This window comes from Agelaius tricolor, unplaced genomic scaffold (assembly GCF_023055355.1).
Source record: "Agelaius tricolor isolate 1412-34295 unplaced genomic scaffold, bAgeTri1.0.p SCAF_6, whole genome shotgun sequence".
In the NCBI taxonomy this organism is placed as follows: domain Eukaryota; kingdom Metazoa; phylum Chordata; class Aves; order Passeriformes; family Icteridae; genus Agelaius; species Agelaius tricolor.
In genome coordinates, this window is record NW_027269266.1 from 36306192 (window position 1) to 36321982 (window position 15791).

The 15791-nt window shown below is 40.4% G+C and overlaps 1 protein-coding gene across 2 annotated transcripts in view; it reads left to right on the top strand.

Moving 5' to 3' along the window:
• Positions 1–237: 237 nt before the first annotated feature.
• LOC139591122 (ubiquitin-conjugating enzyme E2 E2) overlaps positions 238–15791 on the top strand; it is a 201359-nt gene continuing 185805 nt past the window's right edge. Inside the window, exons 1-3 of one of the 2 annotated variants that reach the window (XM_071429342.1) lie at positions 238–537; positions 5106–5289; positions 13310–13360. In XM_071429342.1, coding sequence (XP_071285443.1) covers positions 5114–5289; positions 13310–13360 — 227 coding nt within the window. In that variant the 5' untranslated portion in view covers positions 238–537; positions 5106–5113. Of the gene's footprint in view, positions 538–5100; positions 5290–13309; positions 13361–15791 lie in introns of both variants that reach the window. The other variant, XM_071429341.1, reaches the window with a different exon arrangement.

Here is a 15791-nt window from a genome sequence, read left to right on the forward strand (position 1 = left end):
AACGCGCGCTCCCGCCGCCGCCTCTTGCCCCTCCCCCGTGCCCGGCGGCGCGCGGCCTCCGCCAGCCCCCGCGGACGCGCGCGCCCCCATCCCGTCACTTCCCCCCCCCCCCCCCGTTCCCTTGCCGAAGCCGCGCGCGCGCCCCCGCCCTCCCGCCCCTCCCTCGGGCCCGCGAGCGCCCGGGATAATTGGCTGGCGGGCGCGCGCGCGCGGCGCCGGGCGGACGGGTGGGGGCGCGCGCGCGCGGAGGCGGCGGCGGTGCGCGCGCGCGCGCGGCAGCGGCTTCACTTCTCTCCGGGCAGCGGGGGCAGGAGCGGCGGCGGGAGAAGCGGCGGCGGCTGTCGCTGCTGCTCGGGAGAGACGGGAAAGGGGAGAGGAAGCCGAGAGCGAGGAGCGCGGGGCAGCGGGCTCATGACTCAGTGAGCGGCTGTAGCCCCTTTCCAGCCCCGCGCCCGGCCGGAGTCGGGGCGACCGCGACGGATTGTCCCGCAGCTTGTGCCCGGCGCCAGCGAGAGAGAGACCTGCGCTCGCCTGCAGGTAGCGGCGGCTTTCCCTCCGTCTCTGCCGGGGTACACCTACCTCTGCCCCGGCTGAGCTCCCCGTCTGCCTCCCCTCCCCCCGCCGGGCTCCTACCCCCCCGTCGCTCGCCATCCCTCCCCCACGGCAGCACCCTCTCTCTTCCCCACGTTTATCTGCCACCCTCTGTCTCTATCTTTATCCTTCATCTTCCCTGCCCTCTCCGCATCCCCCTGGTGCTGCCTGGTACCCCCTTGCCCCCCTTGTCATCCTTGGCCGTGCCCTTTCATAGCAACCGTCCCGGCCGCCCCCCCCACCGCCCCCGGCCACCTCGGCATCTCTGGCGGCGCTCCCCGCTCCCCCAGGCTCCATCCAGCCTCCATTGCTCCTCAGCACCCCCACACCCTTTCAGCAACTCTTCCGTGTCCATTTGTCCTGCTCGCCCTGCTGCGGGCGGGAGCAGCGACCACCCCCGCTCCCCACCCCCGCTCCGCATGGTCCCCGCGGTACTCTCTGCGCCCCTGGGGCGCCGGGGTACCCCCTGCCCCCCACCACGACCGAGCCTCCTGGGATGCGCTGTCCCCACAGCCCCCGCCGCAGCGGTGGGCACCCCGGGCTGGAACCCTTCGGGAAAGGCACTAAGCCCCCACCCCCGCGCCCCAAGGAGCCCCGCAGCCCAACCCTCTCCCTTCCCGCATGTGCCCCCGACGTCTTCCTCTCTCAGTCTCCTCCTCCTCTCCTCGGTTGTCTTCTACTTCTCACCCCGGCCCGGCCGCCGCCCGCCCGGCCGTGGGAGTGCGGGGGGTGTGTGGTTCTGGGGATGCTCGTGGCCCCCAGCCCCTCCCGTGCAGCGGGGGCTTCCCGACGGGAGAGTGCCCACGCGGGGCCGTGGGAGCCCGGGGCTGCCGTCCTGTCCCGTCCCGTCCCATCCTTCCGGGTGCCCCTCTCAGTGGCGGAGCCTCCTCTTGCACAGACTGGGCTCTTTCTGCCTCCCGTCCCGCGACGCTGTGGTCTTTTAGCCCTTTATGGTTCCTAATGAAGATGAAGTAAGGCGGCTGCTGCCATTGCTGCTCGTGGTGGACCCTGCAGAAATACTCAATTTATCTTGGCTTATAGGAAATTACGAGCGCTTTAGAAAGACATCATCACTAGCTCTGCCGCCCTTGGGACCCATCTGCACATTGCCAGAATCTTGCTGTCCCCGACTGGTGGATTTTTTTTTTTTTTTTGGTGGTGTGTGATATCTGATGATGACTGGTGGTTTGGGGTATTCTTGTCTTATTTGTTTTTATTGTTGGTTTGTTTGTTTTTGTTGTTGGTTTGTTTGTTTTTATTGTTGTTGTTTTGGTTTTGTTTTTAGTTTGAGGAGGAAAGGGAAGGTGCCGGTGGATATATTTGACAAAAGCAAAATATTTTGGACACCCTTCACTTCAAATCGATAGTTGTAGTTACACTTGTAATCTCTCTCGGTGCTGATTCATCTCACGTTAAGGCAGAGACTTTTAAGTCCCCCTTCATTCCTTCCTCTGCCCCCTCTGCTCATTTTTCTCTGCACAACAGCAGGGAGGTTAGCAACCCCCGTCTGAATGTAGAATAGCCTGGCAGCCGGGAACCTGGACATCGTGTGTCTTCCTCTCGCCCTGTCTGACAGTTTCAAACACACTTACAGCTCAAGGAGTATCTTGTGTTTCTGTCTGTGTTAGTGGCAGCAAAATGTTTTCTTCGCGGTGTCATCCTCTCAGTTGACTTTTTCCCCCATTCTCTTACTTGTTCATATGTTTATGTGTCTTCTAAGTTTGACCCCGTTAGAAATGTCTTAATTTCAGGCCCCTTAAAACACACTTTTACCGCAATATTGAGCATCCTAAAATTGCAGGTATTGTGAGGAGAGGGAATAGAAAGAGTTGCCTGGATGTTAGAAAGAGGAACAGGGACAGAAGGAGAAAAGAAAAAAACACCCAAAAGCCAGCAACACCCCCCTCCCCCAGAAAATAGCCAGACATCAAATGACAGATTTAAACATTTTCCTCTTGTACATGCTGGCATTACATATTACAGTAATTATATGCTCTGGGCTACTGTTACAGTGTTTGTCTGCTGGATAGTAACCTGAACTTATGAAGTGAATACAGTTGTTTTTTGGATAATAGTAATATTTATAGCCAAGATTATTCATAGCAGATGTCCTATGCATATAAGCATTATTAAATATGCTTTTAACTTTCTGGCCTGCAGTGTTAAAGCCTATGTACATTGTGAAGAGAGAATTTTTCTCTTTAAAATTAGATGTATTAAGCAAAGGTCAGAAGTAAAATCTAGGGCAAATAAAGGCCAACATTAAGTGTTATAAAAAGAGATGAGGTTGTATTTTAGCTTTATATGGAAGCAAGGAAAATGGGTACTTACTACCAAAATTGCATTACAGTTGCATATTTTGACTTTTCAGAATGTGATACTTTTGTTGTTTATTACCTCTAAGTGTTCTGCTGCTTTACCTTGAAATCTCACAACCAAGATTTAAATATCTGAACATCAGCCTGTGTAAATTTATGAACTATGTTAAATGTATTGTTGTAGCTGTACTATAGGAGAAATTGTTCTCTAGGAGTGGACATTTTTTGTATTTTAATTTTAGGACAGAAATTCTGCATTATTTCAGTTACCTTAATGCGCAGGTTTGGTGTTGTGTATTTATATATATTTAGATTCGAAAATACTGTTTTCTGTTATAAAATCAAAAATGCAGCTTAAGCTGATGAAGGGAAACTTAAGTCACATATCTATTGCTTGGTATTGATGGCTGTTTCTTTTAATGCCTAAACATTTTGAAGGGGTGCCATACTTCTAGAATTCTTTTTCAGTATAGCTTCACAAGATAGACAAAAGAGACCTAATTCCTCCTGAAGTTAGTTGGATGTGTCAATAATGCATAAAGAGATTATTTCTTCTACTCCATAGTGTGTATTATTTGATAGAATTAGATCTTGGCAAGGGTTTTTCAGTATAGGAGTACATTTATTTCTATTCTGTAACAAGAACACTTAGGCCTTTTTAAAAAGTGTCCTTTTCAACATAACCCTGTTGGCATTGATATTAATTTACTTTTCCTTTGCTGTCTCTTTCCATAAATATGTACAGGGAGATGAACTTTGTTTAATCCATAGAACAAGCATGGTTGTATCTGAGCCTGAAATCTCATTATTCTCCCTTGAGCAAGCCTTAAAACATATAATAGTCTAGGTGAATAGTTTTGTTCTTAATTGTGATGATGTCTGTACATAGGTAAGAGGAAAAGACAGTTGAAGTTCACAGCAATTTGAAACTCTTTGTGTATGAAAGAGCAAATTCTTCATTCAGACAGATTTGATCAGAAAACCACCCAGATATATGGGGATTGTGTGGGTGTAAGCAAGTAACATTTGGGCCTGTGTGCTTTTTATTAAAAATCTGTAGAGAAGGATATGTAACATAGGTATCTAAAGTACAGATTTGGAGTTAAAGGAAATACCTGGATTTCACTTTGGTTTTAATTTGGTTTTGGTTTTGTTGGTTTGGGTTTTTTGTTTGGTTTTGGGTTTTTGTTGGTTTTTTTTTTAATCAGTTAGTGCCACAAGATATGCAAATTCAGTAAGGGTTTTTCATGGACATCTGCCCTTCATTAGAGCAGTTTGAGAGTTTGAGAAGTCACGGCAGCTGTAACAGTGGGCTTGTAATCCCTCATCTGTCGGCATATTGTTATACTATTTAAAATGAAGGAAGACATTGAAATAGCTAACTAGTATCAGAAGTGTGTGAATAAAGCATTAACTTGACTTCTGAAATATGCTGAGGTTTCTTGCTGCTCATGTTCTCTGACAAGTTTGTTGCTTCATGTTGCCTGAATGAAACGTCAGGAAAAAACTTGGTTATATCCTCTACCAACGTGCTCACCGCTTTAGTAAATACAAACAGTCCTGTGTTAGAGCATTTTAGTTCTGTGTTTCCATCAAGCATGCCAAGATGTGGATTTTGTAATGTGGAAACCCACATTGTACACTTGGAATGAGCCCACAGATTTATTTCATATGGGATAACAGAGAGTGCTAAGATAGTAATAACTCTCAGTTTTTAACTAGCTGTGGTAGATTTGAACTGGTGGCATAGTTGATGGGACAGCTAACTGGTGGTATTGCTGAGTGGTTGAAAAGCATAATTCACAGTGAATGGCTTTACACTTGCAGGATTATGTTTCCCACTTAACTTCAGTAACTTCTGGTTTTCATACATATATATATGTGTGCATGTGTGAAGAGTTTGGCAGGGGGATTGGTTTGTGTGTTTGTTTTGTATTTTTTGTTTGTGGATTGGTTGGGGTTTTTTGGGGGTGGCAGTGGTATAGGGTTTAAAATTGCCAGCTCCTGAAATATTGTTAAGATGCTTGTGGCAAAACTCTTCAGTACAAGGATTACTGAACTACTGTGACACAAGCATTATTTTATTAGGACAAAGACATATATCCCATGTGTTCTTTCCTTAAGCATGTAAGAAACACAATTAGGCAGTTTCTTCCCAAAAAACTAACTTCAGTTGTTTGTCTTTGTTCAGTGCAGCATCTGCCATGTCTACAGAGGGGCAGAGAGTGGATGATAGTCCAAGCACCAGTGGAGGCAGCTCTGATGGAGATCAGCGTGAAGGTGTTCAGCAAGAACAAGAAAGGGAGCAAGTTCAGCCCAAGAAAAAAGAGGGAAAAATATCAAGCAAAACAGCTGCTAAATTGTCAACTAGTGCTAAAAGGTACAGTGTTCTTCCTGGTTGTTTCTTCCTTTCTCTTCTTTCAGCTGGCCATCAGAACCATGTATTGACTCAGTATATTAATTTTTCTGATTGTTTTATTACAGCATTACTGTATCAGTGTAATAACTTTTTGAGACTGGTCACAATAATGAGACCTGTATACTTTTCCCTTTCTTTGTCAGTTTGCCTCTTTCACATGGTTTTAATAGTTGCTTGCATGATAAAAGCTGACATTTTTTTATTGCTAATAAAACTCAGACAGTTTTGTAGCCTTATAAAATATATCTCTGTATATGTATGTATGACTGATGTTGAAACTTGTCAGTATAACTTACAGTTAATTAGCCATAAACATTTCAGACAGTTCAGTAACTCAGCATGTTAGGACTACCATAATACCTATTGCCATGAAGTACTGCCTTTTCTTTTCCCAGATGGTCAGGTCAGAAATACTTGAGTGAACAACAAATGTATGTTGGTTTCATTACTTTGAACTGTGATCTGTTTTAATACTCATTTATTTTCCCTCCCTTTTCTGATTGAGATGAAAGGTTGGTTTGTAGAATAGCTATTTAAATTATTCTATGCTATCATGTCCATCTCCAGATAATGATTGTCTTGCTGGGACCAGACAGAAGGAATTTACAGCTTAGTGTTGCTTCGTTAGTACACGTATGGTTGTAAGTCTGGGCAAGTGGGATTATAGCGATTGAAGTTAAAAAGCACTCATAAAATAATCTGACAAGAGACCAATTCTGCAGACTGTCCCAATGCAGAATTCCCAGATCTCGTTTCTTTGCTAGTCCAAGGCAGTGTAAACTACCAGACAAAACACTGGAGTTGTACCACTGTGGTGCTGTGGTAAAGGAGGAGCATCGAGCCCCTGCTGCCATAATTTATAACATATGCATGTAGTCAGAGTCTGTAAATAATACTATATAAATATGTGCGTACATCTAGTCAGGATTCGAGTCTTTGTTTTGCCCTAATCTGTCCCTTTCCAATTAAATCCATTTCTAAAGTATCTTTAGATACTTTAGTGAAGATACTAAAGTATCTTCTGTCTTTCCAGTGAGGTACTGTCATGTCATGCTTTTCTTCTGCTATAGATTCCTTTCTTACAGCTAGTTTTCTTCATTTTTAATTCCCTGGAGAAATACTTTCTGGACACACATTCCTGCTGTGACATTATTAGGAGATTACCTGGTCATATCACTTACAGAATGGCCAGCAAAACTTGCCTGTGTTTCCTTCTATGACAAGAAGGGAAAAAAAAAACCACACCCAGCTTTCACTACAAATCATGATGTTATTAATGTAGTTAATCCTCACAGCCGTTATGGTTTCTGGTCTTCTCTTTCATCTGCTTCCTGCTATTATTATTTTTTAAATATTAGGAATATTGGATTAGTCATGACTTTTAAGGTCATAAAAACAGTTTCCAGCATCTTTAGAAAGCAGTCTGTGTATTCTGAACTTTGTACAATGCCTGGTGCAATGATGCTAGGATTCTGACAAGGGCCTGTGGACACTATCCTATTAAAAAATTAATAACGATATGTCAGAAATTGGTCTATTAATCTGAGCTTTGTATCTTCAAAGCTTAGAGCTTTTATCAACAAGCATTTTACAGTGATAAAATTACTTAAACCTTTTAAAGTTTAATCATATCTGCTTATGGTTCTGCTGAACCTAATTATGCCATCAGTTGCTGACTTCAGTACATTTGCCAGTTAGACTCTAAAGCTAGTTTCACATGTGTAGTAATATTGATTATACATTTTAGAAATATACATTTGATTATATATTTTAAAAGCTGACATGACTTACAATAGTTCTGTAGATATGTGTACATTTTTGAAGAGAAATATAATTTAGGAGTGCGGATTCTTGGAACACTTTCTGGAAGGATTACAGAAACAGTTGTTGTAGTAATGGTTTTTTTTTTGTATAATTTTTTCCCCTTTTTTTGTTTTTGAATATTCAGTAGTTTGTCATTGTGTTAGAATTGGAATTGCACCTTCTCTAATTTGGACAGGTTTTCATATCACAGGTTTTGTTTCTGTGCTTTTTAATTAAAATCAGTTATGTCTCAAGAAAGCCAAGTCAGAAATTAGAGGCTAAAAAGGAGGGGAGTTGCATAAAGGAAGGAAAAATGTCTTAAAGTCCTCAATATGTAATAAGTATTCCAAAAACAGTCTGTATGAAAGATCTTCATAGTAATATTGTTATTTTAGTTCATTATGAATGAGAAATAGTGCAGGTTTAATAAGGCCTTACTCTGGTACCTTTATTATGGTGAAAGGAGTCAACTGCCAAACAATCAGTAAAACACTCAAACAACAGAGTGTAGCACAATTGTGGCTTTTGTCAAGATTCCTTAATTTCTTTAAAAGCTTTGAAGCAGATTCAAAAAAACAGCACCAGCAAGTTCACTGTAGCTAAAGTCACAGACTACAGGCTTGATTCTAACCTGAGTTTGGAAATCAGATTTTCTCACTTGGAAAGCTTTTTTGTCCGCATGGAATTCTAGCCACAGTTTTTTCGGATTGCATTATGATACCCACTGTATATGGAGGAAGGTTTGTGCATCTCTATTTGGAAGACTCCTGTTTTGCTTTTCATTTGTGTTTTATGGAGTCAGTAAAAGAATTTTCAGTAGCATGAGGTTTTATAATAATCAAGATTTATCAGTGTGCTGACTTTTGCTTATGTAGTTGTAAACTGCTCCCTGTCTTATGCATGAATATAAGCATGCAGCTTAACTGCTTTCCAAAGTGATCTGATTACAGAGGCTGTGTGAAACCACTCATATTTCTATTTCAGTAAAATTTTTGGTACTGAGATATGGAATTTCTTCCGTTAGCATTGCTGTGGATGGCATCAAGAAGGCAGAATGCCATCACATGCTGTCCTTCTCTGTTAATACTTCAGGACTAGCTGCTATACAGGTGTAATAGCTTACAGCATATGTCGTGCAGTGTACCGGTCCTTCAATTTTCCTCACCCAGAGGGCATCACCTTAAATAGCAACCTTTCTTACCCAACATGTCAAGATTGAGAAACTCACTGCATATCACAATTACAGTTCAGACATGGAATTGAATTGCTGTCCTTGAAAACAGCAGGCATCTTGTTACCTCTTAAGTAGCAAATCTTGGCATGACCTTTGGATTGAGAGAAGTGTAACCATTCTTGGCTGACATGGTAGCTCAACAAATAAATGTATTGTTTTGCTTGGCTCCTGAAGTTGCTGGTTGAAAATCTGTAAACCTTTATGTCCAGTCCTGACATTTTTAAATAAATATCTGTGCCTACAACAAATTGTGAACTGTACAACTTTAGTTGTAATCTTTTAATTATTCAAAGAAGTTGCAGCCTTAAGGAGTAGCAAATAAGTGATAGATTAAATTGGTTCAAAATTCAACAAAAGTGAGTATTTCCTGCCCCCCCTCATCTTTTTTTTTTCCTGAGAGGTTTATCATAGAATCTGGAAATTATATTTAGCATGTTGAATATGATGGCAAAATATGGAGTGCTTTTTCTTACAAGAAATATCCTTGTAATTTATCCATCTTTTAATAAGTAGGTGAGAATATTTCTTTTCCTCCAGTATGAAACTAACCATCTTTAGATCAATTTCCTGCTCAGTCACAATTTATTTAGTATTGAAATACATACCAGTGACTGCATTTTTAACTATGTTCTAAGTAGTATATTCTTTGATATAAGCTATTGATTCATCTGGCTTTTATGGGTAGAGAGACATGTAGTTTAGAAAAGCAGATGTGGTAGAAAGAGTTTATTGTCGTGTGGTCCTTTATTTCATTTCCTATTAATAAGGTTGGGAGATTCTCTAACATGTTCACATCTTTCTTAGCTTTAGGGAATTGTCTCATGAAGGAAACAACTCAGTCCCTCTTGGCTTGGTACAGTAGTAAATATGTGTCTGTGAGAATTAATAATATTTGAAATCCACAATGTCCTTTCATGCTTCTGAATTTACGAGTAGATTAACCATTGCACCGTTACTGGAAGGCAACTGTGTTTGTTCTTTTCTGTTAGTTATATGGAGGGATTTTTTTTTATATGTGTGTGTGTATATACATGAGAGAGAAGAGTCAGATGACTTCTCTAAGACCAAAAGAAGTATCAGATCTGACATTGCAAATTAAATGTCTTATGTGTGCAGCCCAGGGCTTTGATTACCAGCAAGGGCCTCACCCCCTGCCCTCGTCCCCATTGTCCAATATGTAATAAACCATAGTGTCATTAGTTTAAATATAAACTGGGTATATGTAATTATTTCAATATAGAGGGTTTTTCCTCTCTGACATTTTTAAACATAACTGTTATTGAGGCAGAATATCCAAATAAACAGATACCAGAAAGGACCCTGAAAAAAAATTTTTTGTTGCCGGAGGCCGCGTTTCATCGCGGTGAGTCCTCTGTGGTCAGCAAAGGAAATGAGGCACGTCCTCTCCCATGGCAGATTCTGAGGGCAGCTCAATGGGGATAGAGGCGAGTGCCAGGGCACGTGCAGACAAAGGGCAGCTTGCACACTGGAGGTCTCTATCAGTGCAAGGCTCTCTGGGATGCTGTCCGATGATTTAATTGTAACTTTGAATGCTGTGACATGTGAACAAGCTACGTGTCAGCTGTTCTACAGAAACTGTTTATGAATGAGCTCTCAGCGTGAATGCAAGGTAAATTAAGGTTGCAACAAAAGAAATGTAAGGTGTATAAATTAATTTTAGTTTGGGACACCACAGAGCAGGAGAATAAACATGGACAGCTTGCTGAGGAGCAATTGATGGACAGTATTGTACGAATATGTTTATCTTGTTTGTATAAAAATGATCATGAATTAAACATCTTTGTCTTAGGTATTTTTGCAAGAGCAATGATGTCTTTTGAACATTAATAGACAGTACCATCTGATCAATTTTTACATCTTGAGGCAGAAAGGTGGTTTGTCTGTGTCTGCTCAATCACAGAATAGCTTGATAAAGGGCCATTTTAGTACTCTTGGCATTAGAAGTTTTGGGTTGAACTAGAACAGATGAAGAAAATGACACTGTTTTGTTTTCAGAATGTAAGGAACGTGGGTTAGGATTTAGGAGGAAGAATGTAAAGATTTTGATCTAGGACTGAAGTTGTTGAAGTTGTCAATCCATTCTTGACGTGCCTCATACTCACTCTAATGCCATGAAATATTAACAATTTTTACAACTATATGTAGAACAAAGGAATGATCTCTGACTCCAAAAACAAGTGCAATGCCATCATTCTGTAACTTGAAAAAAGGCTGAGAAAGCAAAACAACTCATAAACTACAAAATTTAAGTTTCCATGCAGCCTAGGTTTTCTGTAGTTTGAATTTGTGGTAGTATAAATTTCAAAATCATGGCAGAATTTTGTAATATACAGAAGAAATACTTTAAGCATTCCCATAGTTATAAGATCTCCCTTCTAAAAGTTGTGATTTGTTAGGATTGTTTCAAATGGGCTAACTTTTAAAACAACATTTTTGTTGTCCTTAAAATTCACTAATTAAAAAATGGGATGACTTTCAGTGTTACTACAATGATTTTGTGTTTGATTAAGCAGACTGTGCCTGTGTTTTTATAAAAAAATTATAATATTTATTGGAGGAATTCTATATGCTGGAGGTGCAAACATCTCAATGAGTAGAAAAAGCAAGTAAAGATCAAAATGCTTCCCCTCTACAGAAATAAGCTTGTGTGTTTGTGTGTATGTAGGGTATATACACTCAGCTATTCAAGGACTTGACTTGTAAGCATCATCTTGGGAATGTCCAGAAATCCTTAACAACAAAGTTGCCCTCCCTGGAGTTAGAACTCTGGCAGGATGCCTGTCATGTCTTTATGGGGTGACCTGGAGCATATGGCAGAATCCACGCTGAAGTTTTCAGATGGCAGCAAGCTGGGTGTGAGCATTTGGTACATGCAGGGGCATTTTATATTATATATGCCAATATACCTGAATGCTTATTTTGGTAAGCCATTTACTTTGCCTGTATTTATATGCATAGAAGTTAAAGAAAATCTAAGCATCTGGAAGAGTATTTTTATCTTTTCAATGCTGTCATCAGGTCTTAATAAATGATTATTACCTCTGCCTACAAATCTTACTCACGTATGTCCTGATTATTTCAGAATGTGAATGATAAAGGCTTGAGTTCCTGGTTCAGGCAGTTCTTCTACTGCTGTTGGTCCATTTATTCATTAGAGCCATAAAATCAATTCTTAGTGGCATAAGGGGAATTTTGATAGTGGCTGTGAGACTCCTAAACATGCAAGATTGTGTTTGGATTGTAGCAATATATAAAGAATTAAACTGCTCTTTTTTGCTTTATATATGCCGATATACCTGAATGCTTATTTTGATAAGTCATTTTCTTTACCTATATTTATATGCAAAATGGATAGCAGTCGTTTTTAACAAGATATGTGTAGGTCAGGCCTGAACCTTTGGCTTGTGGCTTGAGCACCTATCTCAGGAATTTGAGTGGTATTATTGTGTTATTATTTCTTTTTTAGTGTAGGGAGTAATAGAAATAGCAATCTGCTCTGTGCATGAAATCTTGTGAAGGAGAAGGCAAGAAGAAACTACTAAAGATGTATTGAATTGTTTTTCTTTTCCTTCCTCCTTCTACATGTTTATGTTTTTGCACTGAAGTAGCCTATGAAAAAAGCCTTGGATACAGTTTATAGGGAAGGTGGCATTTGCAGTCCTGCTTATGGCATCATAGTCTGGCAAGTCTTTGGGAACTGTAAACTCCTACAAGTTCCTTTGGGAGCTCTGTATCATATTCTGCATACTTAAATTTCTTCAGAGGTCAAGATGCTGGCTCTGATGCAGATGCTGGTGTAAGGGAAAAGAGCCCCCATTGCCAGCTGTGGCAGAGATAAGCTATTCAAGGACTTGGCTGGGAAGCATCAGCCTGGGAATATCCAGAAATTCTTAACAACGAAGTTGCTCTCCCTGGAGGAAGAGCTCTGGCAGGATGCCTGTAATGTCTTTATTGGTGATCTGGAGGACATGGCAGAGTGCACTGAGAAGTTTTCAGATGACAAGCAGCTTGTACACACCAGGGCAAGGCTACGGCTCAGAGGGATCAGGCCAGGCTGCAGGAGAGGGTTGACAGAGAACTCATGAAATTCAACAAGGAAAAATGAACACCATGGATGCGGGGAGGACTTACCCCTTGCTCAGATACACACTGGGGATCATCTCTGCTCAGAAGGATGTGGGAGCCTTGGCAAACAGCAGGCTCAGTGTGAGGCAGCGACAAAGGCTGGGCTGCCTCCTGGGAGGTATTAACAGAAGCACAGTCCACAGGCAAATGAAAGAGATTTATCTGCCTTTACTCAGCTCTCATTAGACTGTATCTGGATAGCATTTACCAATTTTATCCCCTCAGTAAAAAGAAGGCAGGTATCAGAGCAAGTCCAGCAGCAGGTCCCCAGGCTGACCAGGGAGCTGGAGCACTTCCCTTTGGGGGAAGCTGATATCAGCCCCCCAGTATATGTAGGAGGTTGTGAAGTCCTGGGTGGGCTTATTCTGGGCAATTTTCCTTTGAGCTGGGGGTTTTTTCCCTGCCAGTACAATATACATTATTAAGAAGCTAAATATTCTGGAGGGCAAGAACTGCAAGACATATAGTCGGAGGGGAAATAGAGAAAGAGGGTATATGAGATATTTAGTAATTGTGTAAGTGAGCCAAGGAGCTGAGATTCCTGACCTACGGAAAAAGTGTGATTTTCTAGGTGGCTGCTCATGGCATTTGTTCCATACTGGATGTTCATTTTTCAGAAAATATTTAGTTTTTATTCTACATGTTCTTGCACAGTTTCATGAAACAATATAGATAAACTTTCAGTCAGAAATTCTAAGACTTATATTTTGTTACTATTGATTGATGTAAAAATGTTCATAAAGTTGAAAAAAACAGATGGAAAAAAAAGTCCTGATAGTATCTTTTTTTTCTTTTAAGAATTCAGAAAGAACTTGCAGAAATTACATTAGACCCTCCTCCGAACTGTAGGTAAGTTCACCTGGATTTTATTAATTTGGAATATGGAAATTAAATGTATGGATCTGTGGAAATGGCATAGGGGACTGAAGAAAATTTTAGTTATTTTTTGTACTGATCATTTAGTAATTTTGGAATAAGAGCTGAGAGATAATATGTTGCCTACATATAAAGAATTGATATGACACCCTTTCTGGTAACAAAAGTAATGGCATAAATGGATGAACTCTGTGATGCGTTAATAGATACAGGACAAATACCAAATCATCCTTCATTTCAGATATTAAATCAATAGGTTTTTTTTGATTCTGTGAAATGTAATCTTGGTGGCAGTTGCTGGGTATATTTGGCTCCTTTCTTTGCAACTTGTTAATACACTGTGAATATAATGGAGAAAGGAGAGTGTTATAGGCACAAACTGTTAGTAATTTTCTGACTGTGTTTGTTGCAATCAATTGTGATATTCAATGAACACTTTCTGAGTTAGAGTATAGCATCATATAGACTTTCTGATAATGACTGTGTGCTTGCTTGGTTTCGGTGTTTCATTTTGTTGTGGTTTGATTTGGTTTGGTTTGAGAAGTGGAGGGGCAGCTTGTGTTTTTTTTGTCAGGTATATTTCCTTCTGGTATGTTTAAAATTGGCTTTGAAATGAATGATGAGGTAGACCTTGAAACCCTCACTGTCTGGTGGCTGGGGCTGTGTACAGTTGTTTTCAGATGGCTGTCTCAGGCTTCTTATCTGTCAGCTTGTGACATATGGTCAGTGTTGGAGCTGGGCCAGGGCTGTGCATTGCTGTTTAAAGAAGTCCCTGCTACTGCACCTCTCATGGTGAGGGGTTGGGCTCAGTGCAGAAGAATAGCTTCCACCCAGTCCTGTCAACCCATCTCAACTGATGTGGTTAGTAGGTTTCATTCTGTTACTGAACTAAAAAGAAAGATTGATAGAAATGGCTGATTGCATGCAGCGTTTATAATGAATCCCAGTATGTTTCGGTATCGAATTAACTAAGCAACTGGTTGTAAAAATGACAGTCAGCTTTATTGTTTTGGTCTCTTGACAAAAGTGTGTGTAAGAAAATACTCTAACAAGATTTGATGTGGTTGTGCTGGATCTCAAGATATAAGTCAAGTGGCTATGTGCCAAGGCGCTGCTTAGTGAAGTAGCCTTGCAATAATAGCATTCAAAGAGTATTTCAGTCAATTAGGATGAACAGTTTTTTGCTGGATAAAACATTTTAATAGCTAAGCTGTTCTGTCATACTTACGACTATGTGTGAGTCTTCAATCACATCAAAGCTGTTTCATGTGGCAGATTTTACTTCGGTGTTGATGACTGATGCCTATTAGCGGATTGATTTGCTGAGATGAGTATGAAACTTCAGTCTGTTGTAGAAGAATGGTTAAGTCTTTGAACTGAGAGTAAAAGGCTTACAGGTTTTTACAGCAGTGTCATTTTTTTCTGGTTTTCTGAAGCCTTCTCTTTATAACAAAGCACTTGTTTCAGTGTACAAGATACTATTATATTTGATTTTTTTTTTTGCTAGCAAGTGTAAAGTAAGCATTGACTGTCTGAGTGGAAAGCCCTTTAGTGACTTGCAATTTACAAAAAAACGCCAAGTAATCAGGAGGTTTCATGGGTTTGTTGAATTATTTACACTAATGATAAAACAGCAATAAAGTGCACTCCATGATGCTGTTTTGCAAAATCACATCTAACTTCATGTGTCTGCTGCTTTAATGCAGTTCTTAAGATGCAGAATTACTTCATGTTGTAATAGATTGATAGATAACCATTAGTAACTTTAATATTAGCAAATATGTTTTTATAGTCAATGCAGAATCACTTCATTTAGTTTATGCTTTGTTGACATAGTCTAAACAGTGTTTTCATTTGAACTTCATCTATCTTCTGTTATAGTTAAATGTTACAAAATAAATACATCAGCCAGGCATGATTCTTTAGAATAATGAGGAAAGCTGAGCTATTGTACAGTATATCTTAAAGTACTGATAGATTCTTTCTTAGTTTTAGTGAAATTTAGGTCATTGTTAAAAGACATGTTAGCTTTTTCTATTAAAAAGCTTAACCATATTTCATAAAGGTAAGTTCATTCCAGATGTAGGTTGCTTGAAATGGTTGTGATTCCATCTTACTTTCACTGTATGTACTCCTTCATATATAAAATAAATAATGACTGGGCAATAGGAATGTGATAATTCTGAAAACTAAATGTCATAGGAGGTGTGAAGGAAGTATTATTCAAGAATACAGCTATCTTAAATAGCTACTTAGGAAGATCTGATAGAAAAGCTGTTGAGCTGAATTGGAACTTAGGTGGAGTATTGCAAAATAATTTGCAAGACTTTTCACTAACTACAGCAGGCCAAAGCTTCAGGTTTCTTCCATTCATGAAAAAAGCCCCAAATGGAACAGTATCTGT